Genomic DNA, 20,135 nt, shown 5'->3' on the forward strand with positions numbered 1-20,135 from the left:
CTTGTTAAGTGAATTACTGAGAAGGCTACCTCATAGATAAATCATGGCAAGAGAGTATTTCCCAGAAGAATAGTTGCCACCCAAAGTCATTTCTGCTATGGCGGTGTTCTGAATCTATTCATAATTAGGACAAAGACTTTATATTCTGAATTTTTTCAAGTTTATTTATTTGAATTTGACAAAGATAAGTAATAAAATGTAACACTCCATAATCACCTTTTCTGTTAATGAAGTCACAGACCTTTTAATTTTGGCTTCTCCTATTTTAGGGTGCATGGGTTAACAGGAAAAAATCAGTACAGAAATTAAGGAGATTTCATTTCTTCATTCCATACAATGTGTGGAGCATTGCTAGGAACTTTATATTTACTCTATCAGTGAATCTTCACAACTTTGCATGACTTTAATCTCCCTTTTAAGCCAATGACCTTTCTATTTAAGTAGTTTTCCCAAAATCAAACAGGCTAGTAAGAAAAACCAAGAATTTGACTAGGTTGGTCTGATTTCTGTGCCTATACTTCTTGTTAATTTTTCCTTAAAAATGTATTTGTTTCCCCCAAGATCCTTTCTACCACCACCTAGTTTGGTCCCTCATTAACATAAATTGGGCTTTCACAATAACATCTTAACTTCCACAACCCCGGACTTTTCACCTTCTATTACTTCACCTTCCTCAGTGCCAAAAAAGTTTTTCTTAGCATATCATACAATTTTATTTACTCAAAAAGCTTCCTGATATTTATTCAGTAAAAGCAGAACTCTGCATCCTACTTCCAAACTCTTCATAACTTTCTTCTGTACTCTACCATAGTCTTATTTCACACTGTTCCCCTACATGTCCTCTATTCTCTACTTCTCTGAAACTTGACCCCCAGAAGTATACAGTGCCATGCTGGGTGGGCTGGGGGAGTATGTGATGATATATAGCCCATCTTCCTTATCAAAAACTCCTCAAGTATTTGGCTAAAAAAAAAAAATAGCCAATAAGTTATCATTTGTAAATGCTTTTAAATATATGTATTTAAACCAACGGAAATATTAAGAAGTAAATGTAAATTTTATATGCATGTTGAAAATAAAACATGGACTAAACCCCCAGGGTTACTTGTTATTTTTTTCTCTGCCATTTAGGGATATTTCATTACCAAATCTTGAGAAGCATTGTCCTAAGCTATTGTCAGATGAAACTAGCACTCAGGCTTACCTTTGTGTGTTCCCCCCTTCAGGTAACGGTTCTGGATATTAACCCTGACCACACTATCTCCTCTGTCTTTTCCTAATCTTTGTTATCTACTCATCTGTAAGGGCAGCTGAACTCTCACCCTTTTTAGTAGATTATAATAACAGTTGACATTTTTTTGAGCTTTTACTTTGTGCCACGTACTGTGTTAATCATTTCACATGCATTATGAGACACAGTCACTTTAAAAGTAGGTATTATTATCAACGTTTTATAGATGAAGAATCTGGAATTAGTAAGATTATATACTAGGCCTAACATAAACATTTTCTTGTCTTGAACACTTACAACATTATAACTCTCATTTGGCAACTATTCGCATATTAATATTCACATATTCATAAACCATACTTCCAAATAGATTTTATGCAGCATTAAGACAAACACTTCCTTGTCTTTATCTCAATTGCATTATTATGCCTTGTATGTAGTACTATGCACATTTAAAAGTAAATTAGATTTTAATTAATTTTTTAAATTAACTTAAAAATTAACTAGGCATTTATGCTTCGCCAGTTCATTTATCATATATATATCATATATCATTTATTTCTATTTTTAATTGTTATGCCCTACATACACATAGTTGGCTTAGAGCTATATTGCAGAAAGTCTATCTGTTGCAGTTTTTATTATTTCAAAGGAAACACATTGTCAATACCTAACTAAAAGCATATATCAAAAACCAAAAACTATATCATAGTATATAGAAATAAATTATTTGTTACATCTAGACAATGAAATATTATTCAGCACTCAAAAGAAATGAGCTATCAAGCCATGAAAAGACATGTAGGAACTTTAAATGCATATTACTAAGTGTAAGAAGCCAATTTGAAAAGGCTACATACTCAGTGATTCCAACTATATGACATTCTGGAAAAGGCAAAACTCTGAAGACAGTAAAAAGATCAGTGACTACCTGGGGTTAGTAGGGAGGAATGGATGATTAAGTGGAGCACAGAGAAATTTTAGGGCAGTGAAAGGACTAAGTATGGTATTATAATGGTGCACACATATCATTATACATTTGTCCAAACCCACAGAATGTACAACACCAAGAGTAAACCCTAGTATAAACTATGGACTCTTGGGTGATAAAGATGTGTCAGTGTAGGTTCATCACTTGTAACGAATGTAGCACTCGCGGGGGGGATGTTGATATTGGGGGAGGCTATGCCTGTGTGGGGAGTCTCATGGAAAATCTCTGTATCCTCTGCTCAATTCTATGAACCTGAAACTGCTAAAAAATTAAAAATTAAAAAAGCCTATTTTTTAAAGTAAATACAAAGCAATAGTAATTTTCCAGCTAATGTTACATAATTTATTGTGATAACTATGGACTAATTAGTTCTGTAACTAGTTAGAATTTGGATGGAAGTGGTCCAACCACTTCATATTACAGATAAAAAAAAAAAAACCCTGAAATCCTAAAAGTTGAAATAACAGCTCCAAAATCACAAAACTGCTTGAGGAGAAGGCCTAGATTAGAAAACAGATCTTCTGTTTTATTTTTATACTATAATTGTGTATACTAATAACTGGATGGTATCTTTACCTTTCTTATTTATGTTCAACTTCTTAAATTCTGTGACTACCCCACACTGACAGTAAGCCTCTAGCAAGAAAGAATGCCACATTCTAATGACTTAAACATATACTGAACAATTATTTATATCTCCCTATGGTCACCTTTTCTTAAATTAAAAATAGAATCACATGTGGAACAGAAACATAGTCTTCATGAAGATAAGTTGCTTTCCCCTGCTATGTATTTGATTGAGTAGACAATCCGGAGGAGGCTTGATTAATCCTAAATGACCTATTTGTTATAAAGACATAGTCGAGTTTTTGCCAGTATTTTGTATGTCCTCTCTTATGGCTGCACAAATTAAATTTTTAGAATTTAATCTTGTATTTATTCAGGTATTAGGAAATGAACAGATTGTTCATTTTTATCTGCTGTTTTTCAATTATTGGCTTTTCTTCAATCCTTAATTTCCTTGGCGATCTTCTGAAGACTTAAAATCAATACCTACTTATTGCAGTGATTTGTACCAACTACGTTAGTGGACTGACTGTAAGTCATTAGGAGCTAAGCATTTTCACGGACTAATTTTTAAGTAATGTATAGGAGTCTATTTCTTCTTAGCTCTTGCTTCTTGACTGAAAATCATAGTTGACCTTAAGACCAAAATTTAAATCTTCTGTTAGGTTTTTCATTTGAATCTGATAAACCTAGTTGGTGGTTATTTTCACCTTTATCCAACTTAGTGATTTTGCTTATCTAAGCTTATTATATGAAAAGCATTTTACTTAAGTTTTTTCTTTTAAAATTATAATAAGTTTTAAATTCTGTTCAAGTACATTAAATATATTTATCTCTCAATCACAGGTTGTTAAACTGAAGCAAATAGAGCATACCTTGAATGAGAAAAGAATATTACAGGCAGTGAATTTTCCTTTTCTTGTTCGACTGGAGTACTCTTTTAAGGTAGATTTTACAGTTTTCAAATAAAATGTTTTTACCCTCGTATATTTTTAAAAATATGAAACTGTGATAGGATTTTAAGCCAGATGATAAACCTGGAGACTATGAATAAACAAAAAAGTAATATATTTAGATTTTATATAATTAAATCCTATTGTGCTTATAAACTTAGGTTAACATTTGACAAGGTTTTGGCTCTCCCTAAGGAAATTTTTAAAGGTATTGTATAATTTTTTATGAGATGGTATTATAAATTCCAAATATTTCAATTTATCAAAATCCATACAAATATCTTATTAAGCAGTTCTTAAACTCATGCAAATGAATACAACCACATACCTTCCTTTTAAACATTTTCTGATACAATCTTACCATCTTCTTTTCCTTAGTAATTTGTTCTAGTCTTTCCATTTATGTAAAGCAGAACAGTCTTTGGCCTTCCATTCAAGAGTCTCATAAAGTTGCACAAGATTTATTCTTGAAGTGGCAGCTTTTCAGCTGGCATCTCTGCAATATTAATTCATATGAACCACTTTAGCCTTTTTCCTTTTCCTCCTTTATTCTTTAAATCAGATGAACATCTGTGTATTTAGGATGATGTTAAAAATCATTAATCTCTCTGACCTAATTTATTACATAAAATGTAATTATTCTTACTTTTTCAAATTGTTATTTTAGCTATTTTTCCTTTGCATACACTGTAGCATTAAGTCATTGCCTCAGAGTCTAATTGTTCAAAAGTTAGTGTTCCCTGCAGGGACAGGAACAGCAAAAATCCCAGACTAATTTGTGGCAAGTATACTAGGAGAGAAAAAAAATGAATTTCCCATTGTAGAAAAATGAGAGCATCTTCCATTTATTCTCTCTTTCCCAATGTTAACAATCTCTCAGGTGGATTTTTAAATTTGTCTTTTTCTAATTTAACATGGTGTTATGTTAAAGTATTTCCTTGAAATAATCTAGGTTTCATAATTTTAATTTATTCTTTTTATATGTTCATAGGATAATTCTAATTTATACATGGTTATGGAATATGTCCCTGGGGGTGAAATGTTTTCCCATCTAAGAAGAATTGGAAGGTTCAGGTAACTAATATTTTATCTTCCTCAAATCTTTATATGCTCTGTGTTTGTTTAAAACCAAATTTTTAAATTATTGTCAGTGCTTAAAATTTATTTCATTTAATTTAGTAATATGTTAGCTATATGAAGAAGTTACGTAGAAACATTAATAAGAGGCCACACCATACTGAGTTTTAAAAATCGAATGAAAGGAGCACCTGGGTGACTCAGTCAGTTAAGTGCCTGTCTTCGGCACAGGTCATGATCCCAGGGTCCTGAGACTGAGCACTGCATTGGGCTCCCTGCTCAGCGAGGAGTTTACTTCTCCCTCTCCCTCTCCCTCTGTCTGCTCCTCTCCGCCCCCAACTCATGTGCATGCTCTCTCTCTATCTCTCAAATAAATTTTTTTAAATCTTAAAAAAATAAAATGAAAGCACCATAAGACCATTGTAAATATTCTACCATTGGTAGGTATTATGAAGGTCCATTTAAAGAATTTTCAGAAGATGCAAAAATTTAATTTAAACATTCTAATATTAATTGAACAAATAATAATGCAACTCTGGGGAAGAGGTTTGTGTAAAGATGAAGATAAGAAAGGGAGTACATAGACAAGATAATGATGGTATCATAGTGATGAGATTATGAAAGTTTGTTTCAGACAAATTTAATTCTCCTTAAAGTTGTTGCTTTGTTGAGTTTTAAAAATATACGTGCAATTTAAAGAATTTGGGGCACCTGGGTGGCTCAGTCGGTTAAGTGTCTGCCTTCAGCTCAGGTCACGACCTCAGGGTCCTGGGATGAAGCCCCATGTCAGGCACCCTGCTCAGCGGGGAGTCTGCTTCTCCCTCTCCTCCTGCCTCCTGCTCCCCTTGCTTGTGCTCTCTCTCAAATAAATAAATAAAATCTTTAAAATAAATAAACAGTTTAAACCTTATCATTAGGTTATTACTTATAAGGCTACACAGTTTTAAAAAATAGGTTCTGTTAACCTTACCTGTGTGTAATAGTTTGTAAGCTACTACTGTTTATTAGTAATCACTAATAGAATAAAGCTGAAACCCACAGCAGGTCCAGCTTCATTTAGCACATTATGTGTTTGCATGATGAAAGCACGTGCAGGAGTTCAAACTGGGCTGATGGTAGTAATCCAATTCGGAAAAGGATGATGATAGACTCAGATTATCACAAGATCATATTCAATTATAGGCCAACATTAGAGTTATTTTAGTTACCTGAAGCCTAAGCCAAAATTCATTTATTGACCTAATATGATAAGGCACCTGATATGTATCAGGCACTGTGCTAATGCAAAGCAACTTCTGTTTATTTTTAATGATTCCTTTCCCCTCCTATTGTCCTCTCTCCTACACTTGTCCACACAGGCCCAGAATCCTCAGATCGCCCTATGATAATTCAAAGTTTTACAATGAAGCACTACACCTAAACCTATCTTCAAAAACTATTTTGTCCATTTTCTATGATTACTAACTTCTTTACTTTGCAACTCCCCACACTCATATTTCTTTAATACTTGACTTGGTACTGGGAGGAAAAGCAAGTTGATTGCAATAATTCACACTGAGACACTGTCTTTTCTAATCTTTCACTCATACTACATGTACACTTGAGAGGTTGCTAACTCCTATCCTAGAAACTTTGAGGCAAGAAGAATACTGAGTTGTTGTTGAGCATGGCTTAACAAAATTGTTGAGCATGGCTTAAAGCTGCTTCAGCTTTAAGTCTTTCTACAGAATATTTTGCATTCATCTGTCAACAGTTTGATTACAGATCTATGTAATGTTCATGTTCCTTCACTCAGACATCTGTGTGTGGAAATAAGTATAAAATGCTTAGTGCATCTTATATTTGTTCTGGTAAATTTATATTTATTTATAAGTATAAGATGCTAAGTGCATCTTGTAATTACAGATGCATGGAAAATTGGAGGGGACCTTCCAAGTTAAATGTTTCCAAAGTTAGGGATGTTTCAATGACGAGGATGATTCTTCCAATTTCCCTTTAAAATGTCCCTCCCCCATTCCTTGTAATACGATGTATGATACAGATTTTACAGTCTTGAAGTGGGGCTGAAACTCTAAAGGTATTATAAAATATTTTCCCCTAAAATATTTTTCTTTACGTACTCATTTATTCAACAAATATTTCCTGAGCATTTGATATGTATCAGCCTAGAACCTAAGAAATACAGTGACAAGCAAAAGGAGCAGCATGTAAAATCTTTTTTTGAATTTCTATTTCTGGTGCTATGAGATCAAATTAATGCCAGCCATCTTGAGGGAAATTCTATTCATAGTTCATGTTATTCATTGAGGACGTAAATCTGAAAGTCATTGCAGTTTATCAGGCCAATTAGCAGAATTCATTGTATACACTAGAAAATGAAATAGAAACTTGAATTAGAAAATCAATACATCCTTTGGAGTAATACTCAGAATGTGGCATCAACATTATACTGATCTATCGGTTGATCTAATTTGTGCACACAAGAACTGTACATGTTTACACACACTGTTTACACCTATGTTTATATGTCTGTGTAAACATGCATAGTAGAAGATTTGGAAATTCAGACACTGGGATTGTATCTACGGTTTCTGTATAGGATTATGGGTGGTCTTTACTCTTCATGAATATTTTATGATTATTTTTTATAATGAGACTATATCATTTTTGTAATAGGAATAGTCTGGGTTAAATGGCATTAGTCTTCAGATTAATGCCTTTAAACATCTTCTGTGTAGTGAAATTCTTTAAGCACTTAAATTTGTGAGAAAGGTAGATAGAACCTATCAACACAAACCAGGGATGTACTGTAAATTGAAAAAAAAAAAAAAAAACCTATCAACAGTAACAATGGCCTGATTGACAGTGTAATTGACACATTTGCTTTTCAGTCATTCTCAAGGTCAGACGTAATTATAAAGACATCAATATCTTCTAATATGGCCAATAATAATTTAAAATAAGATAACTATTTTAGAGTTATATTTTTGTTCAATATATGCTGCTTCCTAAGTATATTAAAAAATATTATTTGAAGATAATTCAGAGGTTTAGTAGATGTTCAGAAACTAACAAGATTCTGGGGCGCCTGGGTGGTGCAGTCGTTAAGCGTCTGCCTTCGGCTCAGGGCGTGATCCCGGTGTTATGGGATCGAGCCCCATATCAGGCTCCTCCGCTAGGAGCCTGCTTCTTCCTCTCCCACTCCCCCTGCTTGTGTTCCCTCTCTCGCTGGCTGTCTCTGTCTGTCAAATAAATAAATAAAATCTTTAAAAAAAAAAAAGAAAGAAAGAAACTAACAAGATTCTTTATATATGGTTAAAAGAAAAAAAATTTTTTGCTTCCAAACTATCTCTACCCCATATTAAATTTTTTACATAATCTACTAATTACCATGTGTTAACCCATTTTATAGAAAAATCAATGTTTTTTTCTTTGTAGTGAACCCCATGCACGGTTCTATGCAGCTCAGATAGTGCTAACATTCGAGTACCTCCATTCACTAGACCTCATCTACAGAGATCTAAAACCTGAAAATCTCTTAATTGACCACCAAGGGTATATCCAGGTATGACTTGAACACATTTATGTAATATATTTGAGAAAATACTAGGTAAAATTTGTATGTATTTAACCTCGACTACCAATATTGGATTTTTTTTCTTTGAGCAAGACAATTACTTCTTCCTAATAGCCCTACTAGCTTAAATTGAGCTCATAGTTCTGCCATTATTAGAGACCTAAAATCCCATCAAGAATAGAACCTGTTTATACCTCCCATAGTCTATAGCTGTGAACAGAACACAGGCTCCTACATATAGAAATATATAGAATAGCTAAATTTGTGAGCCCTCATTTAGTGCCAGGCATTATTCCAAGTGTTTTACATGTATCATCTTTTTTAGTCCTGATAACCTTATAAAGTATAAGTACTGCTGTTATCCTCATTTTAAGGCTAACAAAATTAAGGCACAACAGGTCACACAGGCAGTCAGAATTTGAACCCAGTCTGTCTCTAGAGTCTATGCTCCTTAACACTAAAGTGCATCTGCCAAAGAGCCCTGGCTGCCAATACTGGACTAGTGGAGGTGTTTTCTTGCTGCTGCTTCTATCAACAGAGTAAGAGCATTCCTTTTTACACAGTTATCAATAGGTATTCCTGTTGATACTTTTGCACTTCTGATGACATAATTCATAGAGCATATGTCGGACTCAAGGAATATTTCTGGCACTGCTTCATTTTTGTTAGAACTATTTACTGTTTCCTTTTTTGATGTTTATTTCTTTGTTGGAGTCAGGGAAAAGTTCTCCAGAGTGAACCTTCATTCACTAATAGTGGCCTGCATGGATTGGTCTCAATTACATTGACTTAATTTTTTTTCATAGTTATAATTTTAACCCTGATTTTTAACCTTTCGACTTAGATATGATAAACACATTTCTTGTGAACTAATGAATGTTCACGAGTTTTTTTTTTTCTTTTATAGGTTACAGACTTTGGGTTTGCCAAAAGAGTTAAAGGCAGAACTTGGACATTATGTGGCACTCCAGAATATTTGGCTCCAGAGATAATCCTCAGCAAGGTATATTTATAATGCCATATGTAAGAAGTAAAAATGTAAGGCATGCATCATTATGGACTTTTATAAAAATAGCTTACTGACCTAATATTATACTTTTATCTAATCTAAATTATGAATTTATGTCTATTTGATTACTAAAATAATAATTACTTATAGTCTAAGTCTATAGTCTTATAGTCTAATCCAGTAACCTCTCAATTTTAGCTCTGGATCTAAGAGAAATAGTATAGAAGAGCATAGGAAATATAGTCAATAATACTGTGATAACTTTGTATTGCGGCATATGGTAACTAGATTTATCGTGGTGACCATTTCATAATACATATAAAGTGTTGAATCACTATGTTGTCCACCTGCAAGTAATAGTGTATATCAACTATACCTAAAAAAAATAATAATGTGAATAACTCTAACCTCTGGATCCATATTTTTTTCTTCCAATTTTATTGAGAATAACTGCCATATTTCACTGTATAAGTTTAAGGCATACAGCATAGTGGTTTGATTAACATAGATTGTGGTATAAAGTACCACAATATGTTTAATTAGCATACATCATCTCATATAGATGTAGTAAAAAAAAAAAGGAAAAAGTCCATGTTCTGAAACCAAAAGCATAGCCTTTTCATAATTATTCCCAGTAACAGGAGGGCGGGAAACCTTTGCGTGTGTTATCCCACAGGCAAATGTAAAAATAATATGTCTTAGTTCTCGACTCTTCCTCTGTTTCAACTTTACCACTTAAATGAAAGAAATGTATACAAATTTCTTTTAATTTTAGTTTAAAACAGGAATATTATAGCAATTGAATAGTTATAGTCTTTCTGAAGATAGTTCTACTTTTCAAGCAGTGAAAATGTGGTGAGAGAAATTTGTATCGTATCTAGAAGGATGGTTTCAGTTCTGTTTTCCTTCCCACTGCCATTCCTATGTGGGGAGAGCTAGAAAGGAGAAATTAACAATGACTAAACACAAATGGTGACAAGGAAAGAGAAAGGGATAGCACACACATGCCTTGATATTTATAAACTAGAAAACTACCCCCTGAATAATTGAAATTTGGCTAACCTATAGAAATACAAGCATAAAATAAATGACCTCATTCAACTTTCCTCTTGTTATCTTTATAATTTAAATCATCTATAACTTTTCAGTCTTTTGTAATTTAAATATAATTGCTGTTAACACATTTCTTCTGTGAGAACACTTAACAATGTGATGACAAAAAACTTTAAAAAATGTGTATGTATTGTAAAAGTAATAGATGTTCATTGTACAAAACTTGGAAAAGGCAGAAAAATAAAAAGAAACAACCCCCAAAAAACCTATCATCTCACCATCCAGAGACAGACTTTAAAAAATATATATTTTAATAAATTTTTCTGTGCATATTATCATAGTTGAGATATAGTGAATATATAGTTTGTACTCAGCTTTTTTCACTTTGAATGATAGCAAGCATGCAAACATCATTCTAATGGCTTATTTGCAAATGTATCAAAAAGTATTTTGCCATTCTTCTGTTGCTAAATATTCAGGTCATTCCTTTTTCTTTTTCTTTTTTTCCTTTTATAAATAACTGTGATAAACATAAACATTTTGTGCATAAAGCTTTTTCTGCATTTCACGTTATTTTTTTAGGACAGATTCCCAGAAGTAGAATTACTGGGACGAAGAGTATGAACATTTTTAAGTCTCTCCATCAATATTGTCAGAGTGCTTTCCAAAAAGATTGTAACATTTTGCACTCCTATTAGCAGTGTGAGTGATTGTTTAGTCACACTACCCAGCCTTACATATTCTTATTTTTAAAATCATTACTAATTTAATAGGCAATAAATGATATTTTATTATTTTAAGTCTCATGTCTTTCATTATTAGATTTTTTAATGCTTTATAGACATTTGGTGGGGGGGGTGTGTGTGTGTATCTGAATTATTAGTTCATATCCTTTGCCCGTTTATCTATTATAATTTAGTTTTTCTTACTGATTTAATTCTCTATGCCTAGGGTATTAAAAGTATCTGGCATAGTTTTTATAAACGTTAACATACAATCTGAAAAATAGAAACCAAAGTTTAGTAAAAGGATCTGGCTCAACATCACATGCTTTCATCATAGTAAAAGTATTGTAATGAATGACATTACTAGTGAGTTGAATTAAAAGAATTAAAGCAAAGTTGATGTCCATTTCGATTAGCAAAACAAAGTGCTTTTCTTTTTATATGCTAGTCTCCCTTTAAAAACACATACAGGAAAAAAAAAGTCTCTGTGTTATAGTATATTTTAGCTAACAATTTGAAAGTTAAATGGTTTGTAAAGCTAAAATTTTAACAAAAATTTGAAGTATGGGGAGTGGTGAAGGTAATTTGAGGGCAGACCAAAAGATGTGGCAAGAACTCAGTTCATTTCTCTCCATGATTGAGTTGGGTTTTTTTCCCATAATCTTTTATGACATTGATCATAATTGATAACAAACTTTATATAAACATGTTAATATTTTTTGTTAATTTTCTTATGAATACTGCTAGTTCTTAATTTTAGCAAGTTTAGTATGAGAGAAAAAACAATTAAAAATAATCTTAGAATTGTACATTTGGAGGGGCGCCTGGGTAGCGCAGCCATTAAGCGTCTGCCTTCGGCTCAGGGCGTGATCCTGGCGTTCTGGGATCGAGCCCATCAGGTTCCTCCGCTGGGAGCCTGCTTCTTCCTCTCCCACTCCCCCTGCTTGTGTTCCCTCTCTCGCTGGCTGTCTCTCTCTGTCAAATAAATAAAGTCTTTAAAAAAAAAATTGTACATTTGGGTTGCAATGAACTTTTATGTACATTATTTCCTTTTATTTGATAAAGTCCTTACAAAAACCCCATGAATTAGTAATTTTTTCTGTATACCTTTTAGAGATGAGAAGCGAGACAGCAGACTAGCTAGTAAACTTAAATATTTACGTTTATTAGGCTCCAAATTAAACTTGTAGCTTTCATTAAAATACTGTGAAGTGGATGAGAATTCCCATAGTATATTCACCTCCTAATGCCAAAAGTACACAGTATTGTGAAGTCAACTCCACTGTTTACTACGAAGTCCAGTACCTACCATTTTGTTTAAAAACCTTTGGCCTTTCTAAGAATGCTCTAGAAAACTTGATATATAAGTTTATGGGCCTAGAATGGACTAGAAAAGGTAATTTAGTAACTCCCTTCCTATTGTTGAGCAACAACTAAATTATCCCAATTAAGTAGGGGATATTTATTGTCTACAATATTCTTAATGATTTTAGGAAGAAGATTTAATAGTATTTCCTGATATCTAGTTCCAATATCTGGAAATTCTCCCTGTTGCTTAATTCAAATGTGATCTGATGTATTTTGTTCATTTTTTTTCTATCCTGACTAGCTACCTGCTCAGCAGCTGCTCTTTAACAAATCTCATATGCTTGAAGATCATTTTGAAATCATCTGTGACTTCATTCTCTTCTGAGAAGATTAAGTAATAATTGATATTTTCTGCTGTTTATCTTAGGGCTACAATAAGGCAGTGGATTGGTGGGCATTAGGTGTGTTAATCTATGAAATGGCAGCTGGCTACCCCCCATTCTTTGCAGACCAACCAATTCAGATTTATGAAAAGATTGTTTCTGGAAAGGTAAGTAATACATTTTATTCTTCCTCTGTTATTCATTATTTCTATAATGAAGCATAAACTTTGTAGATTGACACTATTTGTTTTCATCAGAGTATCACCCTAAATTGGGAAAAATACAAAAATATCCATAGTAGCTGCCTTTGTATCTAGCGTTTATTTAAGATAACAAAATAAATGTTAAGTCATTGAAGTTTCTTAAGAAAAAAAGGCAGTTTTACAAACAAATTAGCAAAAAAAATAAAGCATTTTCTTTTTTATCACTTTATAAAATACAGGGTCAGATCATACTGCTAATTCTTAATTTTTCTTTAAATAAGTAAAAATTGCTAGTTATTTCATGTAGGTATCTTCTTGGACAGAAGTTTTAGGGGCTGTTTTTATACGCCTTTGTTTTTTCAGGAGAGACTTGTTCGAGTTATGTCAAACATCACAAAATTGGAATTAAATATAAGACATAAGCCTTTATAAGATGGAAATTCATATAAATGATATAAACAATTGTTCATGTTAATTGTGATTCTAATTGCCATTGATCTTTAGCAACTATGGAAATAACATTTTTTTGGAGCATGAGTAGATTCACTATGTCATGGTATTTTACATTTTGTAATTACCCCACAAATTTCTTTTGCATTTCTAATCTCTAATTTTGTTTCCAAAAGTATTTTGTTTAAAACAAACCATTCACTCTTGTCTTAGCGTATACCTCAGATCATTTTTAAAAATATGGCAGTCCATTTTAATAGAGGTGAGCCTGATTTCTTTCCATGACATAAAAGAATAGGCTTTTAAAATTTTCAAAAAGACCTTTTATACATTTATGATAGAATTTATAGGAAGGGGTATTTTCCCATTTTTCCCTTTTTCCTATGCCTACATGTGGTATGCTCTATTAGTTTGTCTTTCTCTTTTCTTTAGATCACATAGACCCATTTAGAATATGACCAGGAAATAGAGCAGCAATCTTGACATAACATTACCCTGAGATGTAATGTAGTTGACTTTTTCATATTTTGTGACCTCCTAAGGCAGAGAATTGCCTAATCAACCTAAAGAATCTGAAAGGAGATAGAGGAAGTCTCTATTTGTTTGTATCTCAGCCAGATTCACACTGGTGTGAAAGCTGATCTTCTGATCCATGAACTTAAAATTTGTATCACCTATTCAAAAGGTTCTCTGAATGTTCCTAATGTAGTAATTTATCTTTTTTCCCGAGATCCAAATTTAAATCATGGATGCTGCATAGCTGGACAATAAGAACAAGACACCAATAGAATGAGTATCCAGCCACCTAGAATCCACATATCAACACAGTATTATTCCATGTCTCCCAGCTCATATGTAGTTTTCAGGGATCAAAAGATTTTCAGTGATCTTTTACTTCATTTAATGGGGATAGTTTTATGGCAGTATTCACAAATTAGGGGACTAACTAAAGAACTTATACTTCAGTAATGTCAAAAATAAAAAAAAAATACTTCTTACAGATAACTAAGCTAGGTGTTGAAAGATTTACACTAAGGTAATACAGAAAGGCAGAACAGAATACTTAAGTAATTAAGTATCACTGCTGTCCTTGTTACATTTGTAGATCTCTGGGCCTCAGGTTTCTTACCCTTGTAATTATTTTCACCCAGCAGAATATTAAAGTCCCTGTAAAAGAACTTTTGAGATAAGTATCAAGAAAAATTAGTAGACAAACCAAGTATTTATTTTTTAAGAATTTGAAAAGTGATTAAGTAAAATCTCAAGAAAGAATAAGAACCAAAGATAATAGGAAGAATGTTGAGAGAACCAAAATACTTTAAAATCACTGAATGAGAGAAGAATACAGTAGTCCACCCTTATCTGCGGTTTCAGTGACCTACAGTCAACTGCGGTCCAAAGTGGGTGATCCTCCTTCTGAGATATCATCAGAAGGTCGGTGATAGCCTACCACTACGTCACAATACCTATGTGTTTCACCTCACTTCATATCATCACGTAGGCATTGTATCATCTCACGTCATTCACAAGAGGGTGAGTAACGTACAATAAGATAGTTTGAGAGAGGGACAGAGAGAAAGAGACCACACCCATATAACTTTTATTACTGCAGCATATTGTTATAATTGTTCATTGTTTTTAATCTTAGTGTACCTAATTCATAAATTAAACGTTGGATCAGAGGTATGTTTATATGGGAAAAAACAGTATATATAGGGCTCAGCCAAGATTAATTACACTAATAGTTCCAAATAATTTAATTATAGATCATTACAAAGTTTCTAAATCTTGACTACATTGCTTTTATTTATACTTAACTTTATAAAAGGAATAAAACTGTCTGACAAGGATGCTGGCATAACTAAATTTCACTTACTTAGAAAAATTGCTTTCTTTAAAATGAATGTATCTTCATTTGTATGAATTGGCCTTCATTAGCCAATCATTCTACATTGTGTAAAAAATTTTTTAACTGCTTGCGATTATATTTTTATTTCATATCAAATTGTAATAGGATACAATATTAACTTAATATTTAAATCTGTATTTATTCTAAAATCATGACTGCTTAAATCTGAGTCACCTTAACAACACCTTAGCAACATAAAATTTTATTTTATTACAGATATTTTTCTTATTTAGAAATAAGATAGGGTGTTTGGTGTGCTATTGTTTTTAACTAAAAGTGCTAGATTATCTCTTCCCATATTGGATATAAAGTTATTTTCATCCCTTTTCCCCTTTGCTGCTAATGTAGAACTCATAAAAGGAGAATATTGCCATTAAGTGATCTCTAGGATCTGTTTTATGTGAGCACAAAGTCATATGCACCATTCCCAATAAAACCATCTGTTTCAACACTCAAATCCAAACTAGAATGTATCTCTGTCTACCTTACAAAAGTATTATCTCTCTAGCTAGTAAATAAAAGCCAAATTGGAGGCTAATATATAAATTTTTTATTTACTCAAGTCATTAAAAATCAAATTATGGCCTTACAAATCCTGTATTTGTATTTAAAATCTTCAATGGTTTGAATGATATATCATTTAAAAATATATGTTTCAATGAGAATTATTTTTTCTGATTTTTTAAAAGAACATTATTTTATGCAACATTTTATATTGATTATATTTTTCCATTCTGAAACCATGTTAGAAAGATTATAGGGGTCAGTAACATCAAAATTAAAATAAGATGTATTTAATGAAGTGATTAATTCACTGAAATACATATATTTGAAAATTAGCTTGTTAAGTACTTTCTCTATTACAATATTTTAACTCAGGTTGGTATTGTTAAATGCACAGAAAGATGATCAATCAGCTTCTTAGATTCTCTCTTACACATATTTTGCCTTTAAAAAAGGAGGAGGTGGTATTTTAAATGTCAAATTATTCATGCAATATCAAAGTTCAGGCTTAGAAATGCATAATTGACAGAAAAGTCTTATAATTTTCGCATTTAATTTGACATATCCTAGCAACATATATGCTAAGTTTCTGTATATAGTCTTTAAATTTTATACTTCAGTGCCATATACTCCATTTTCAAGAATCAGTTATGGTTTCCACAGCAACTCTATCTGGTTGCATTACTCTTGGAAATGTAAAAGTTAATATTGTCTTCAAAAATGATACTTGCAAATAAGGCAGTCAAGTAACAGCTGTTGTGGAAACCATAACTTTACAGTCCTTGACTTATATAATTTTTTTAAAAATTCTGAGCTTCATTATATATAAAGTAAATATTATTCCATTTTTAATAAGCACCAAAAATGTACAAGGAGACACTATGCAAAATACAAAGTTGTAAATATATATATATATATATATATATATATATAAAATGATCAAAGAGGTAGTTCATTTTTTCCTCAAGTATATATAAAATGATTTTTCCATATATATATATATATATATATATATATATATATATAAAATGATCAAAGAGGTAGTTCATTTTTTTCCTCAAGAGAAATTCACATTCATATGAAGGGTAATTGATTCGCAGTTAACTGGGCCATTCCTTTTTGTGTCATGGGTCCCTAGAACCATTCCCAGGTTAGGTGATTCACTAGGAAGACTCACAGACTTCAGCATATTGTAATACTCAAGAAATGAATACCTTCTATTGTAACAAGTACCTTCATTATAAGATACCTTATAACAAAAAGATATAAAGTAAAATCAGCAAAGGGAAAGGTTCATGGAGCAGTCTCTTGAGGAAACTAGGCAAGGCTTTCAAGAATCTTCTCCCAGATTATGCTAAGTGAAATAAGTCAAGCAGACTTTGAAAGACAATTATCATATGGTTTCACTCATTTGTGGAATATAAGGAATAGCAAGGAGATTGGTAGGAGAAGGAAGGGAAGAATGAAGGGGGGTAAACAGAAGGGGGAATGAACCATGAGAGACTATGAACTCTGGGAAACAAACTGAGGGTTTCAGAGGGGAGGGGAGTGGGGGATTGGGATAGGCTGGTGATGGGTATTAAGGAGGGCATGTATTGTATGGAGCACTGGGTGTTATACACAAACAATGAATCATGGAACATTACATCAAAACTAATGATGTACTGTATGGTGACTAACATAACATAATAAAAAAAATTTTTAAAGAAAAAAAAAAAGTCTTCTCCCAGTGGAGTTACAAGGGATGAACTTAATTTTTCCAGCAACAAATTGTTGTCTACTAGGGAAGCTCATTAGAGACTCAGAGCCCAAGGATTTTATTGGGATCACATATACACCTTCTATCTAGTGCATACCTACATCCCAAACTTACAGAACAAAATAGATATTCAGCATAAGCCATATTGTTTGTACAAATAATCTAGGTACAGTGAACCACTCATATTATTTAGGGAAAGTTTCATATCAGCATGAGGAACTGTTACCGTGTCACTTCCTAGATACCTGCCCATGGCTAAAGTTGCAAGCAGGCCTTCCTTAAGGGTAACGGTCCCAAACCTGCTACATTATCTCTTTTCTGCACAGATTCTGTTTCCTAAATAATATACACATATGCAGAAATACCACTGCGCTTTTTCTAAGATGCCATTGTTAATGCTTTTGGGGAAATTTAAATGCCATTTTCTACTTGTCTATGGCTGTAGTTAAAGAAACTTAGAGAACTCAGTAGTCATTTCCATATAATTCAAAAGCAGCTTTACCAATGCCTAAAACCCAGGCCATTTCTTAACACTTTGCTGTGGTCATTTAAAATTCTTCTTTATACTTTGAGACAGTCCTTTACTCTAGTGGTCTTTTGGGCAAATGATGGCAACTTGTTTTGCAATGGACGGAATGAAGTTCGGGTGGGTAATGGTCCTCTGTACCATCTGGATTTTTTGTGACTACCACTTTTTCTGCATAGGTAAGAGAACAGATCAGAGAGCCCACACTTGTAGTACTAATATTTAATAAGTATTTTTTAAATGTACTGGTTATTTTTATATATAGGATCCAGGCTGATTAAAGTTGCCTCAGGTCCTATGAAGCAGTGTGGAGGTAGGCACCATATCCATAAAAAGCGTAATGTATGAAAGTTGTTATGCCTTTTGAAAAATTTGCTAATATATATGCTCATTTTTGCTAGATAAATTTTGATAAATTTGTTACTGGGGTATAGATTTCTTAGAACTGTACCTAATTCAGAAAGGTAATTTTTTTTCTTTTTTTTTTAGTTTAAATTCAATTAGCCAACATATGGTACATCATTAGTTTCAGATACTGAAAGGTAATTTTTAAAAATTTATTCCACCATGCTTGTGTACGGAAGTTGACAGATTATTGTTTGTTGGCTGTGTGTAAACTTTTTTGAGTCATTCAAGTCAGTAAATTTTATCCCAGTGCCTAAAAAAATAACGTTACTAGTTAAGCCATCTCCCTGTCACTTGCAGAAAAATAGCAGTAAAAATTTTCCCTTCTTCAGTTAGAGATCAGCTTTGTAATTCTGTGATTAAATTAAGTGTAGACAAATTTGATTTTGGTCTTATTTTATTTCTAAAACTAAAAAAAAAAAAAAAAAAAAAAGACAAGACAAGAAAAAGGTAATGTGGTTAGTGAATTTAAATCACCCAGTATGGATATGGTAACAACATGATCTGATTTGCGTTATGGATGTAACTTCCTCTTAATTTTTAGAAAATATTAATCTTTCCTAAAACCAAAATGTACAAGACTTTATAACCGGTGCTGAAAGCAGAACCAATATTCTATAAAGTTTGCATCATAATTCAGAGTGAATTTTGTAGTTGGCTTAACATATTACATAACATAATTTGATGAAGTTGTTTAAAATATCAGCTATATTTACAATGCTGTCTTTCTAAAGTAGGGTCGTAGTTTTCCTTTTTCTCCTTCACTCTACCAAATTAAAGTACAGTAAGAAAAGAAGAAAGTGCCTTCTATAAATTAACAGGTAGGGCATAAGACAAGAAGGAACTTCTTGCATTCTCCAAATGACTTTTCTAGCACAGAACATCCTTGAATAGTCTAGATATCTAGTGATAGATATTGCTGTCTTCCAAGTTCCTTCTTTGATTCAAAATTCAGCTTCAGATCATTAAAATATTATTCTGAGTGGTTGAAAAAATTAAAAATGTATTGAATTAGTGCCTTGTCAGTTTCATAAAAAGTACCTAATGTCTTTTTGTACCAGGGGGGATGAAGTACACTTCCATAATTTTATAGATGAGGTGAAAGAGTTTGCCCTAAAGCATAGAGCACATATGTGACTGGAGTTGGGATTGAAAACCAGGTATTCGTTCTACGGAAGTGATAGGCTGGTAGAATTTTTGAGTTGGTTAACAATGTTCAGTTTTATTTAGTTTGACTCCTTTATCCTATATGTAGGTAAATCAAGATTCAGAATTCCCCAAAGGTAGTTTGTGGCAAAGCCAGAAACAGAATCTAATTCAGTGGTTCGTTTATTATCTGTACCATTGGCTTCAATGATGCCTCACAATCTTAGTTTTATTCCTGCATTACTAATCTTTCCTTGTCAGCCTCCTTGCCTTGGTCCTCTTCTCTTCTCTGCACTTTCTCCATTGGTGGTCTTGTCCAGTTTCATGACTTTAAATGCCAACTGACAATTTCCAAATTA

At 32.6% G+C, this 20,135-nt stretch overlaps 1 protein-coding gene across 6 annotated transcripts in view; it reads left to right on the forward strand.

The window, feature by feature from the left end:
• PRKACB (protein kinase cAMP-activated catalytic subunit beta) overlaps nucleotides 1–20,135 on the forward strand; it is a 120,631-nt gene that overhangs the window by 88,169 nt on the left and 12,327 nt on the right. For all 6 annotated transcript variants that reach the window (XM_019807598.2, XM_002926813.4, XM_019807600.2 and 3 more), the window contains 5 exons: nucleotides 3,636–3,734; nucleotides 4,734–4,816; nucleotides 8,258–8,384; nucleotides 9,304–9,399; nucleotides 12,919–13,041. In XM_019807598.2, the coding sequence (XP_019663157.1) occupies nucleotides 3,636–3,734; nucleotides 4,734–4,816; nucleotides 8,258–8,384; nucleotides 9,304–9,399; nucleotides 12,919–13,041 (528 nt within the window). The remainder of the gene's footprint in view (nucleotides 1–3,635; nucleotides 3,735–4,733; nucleotides 4,817–8,257; nucleotides 8,385–9,303; nucleotides 9,400–12,918; nucleotides 13,042–20,135) is intronic.

The sequence above is a fragment of the Ailuropoda melanoleuca genome, chromosome 2 (assembly GCF_002007445.2).
Source record: "Ailuropoda melanoleuca isolate Jingjing chromosome 2, ASM200744v2, whole genome shotgun sequence".
NCBI lineage: Eukaryota > Metazoa > Chordata > Mammalia > Carnivora > Ursidae > Ailuropoda > Ailuropoda melanoleuca.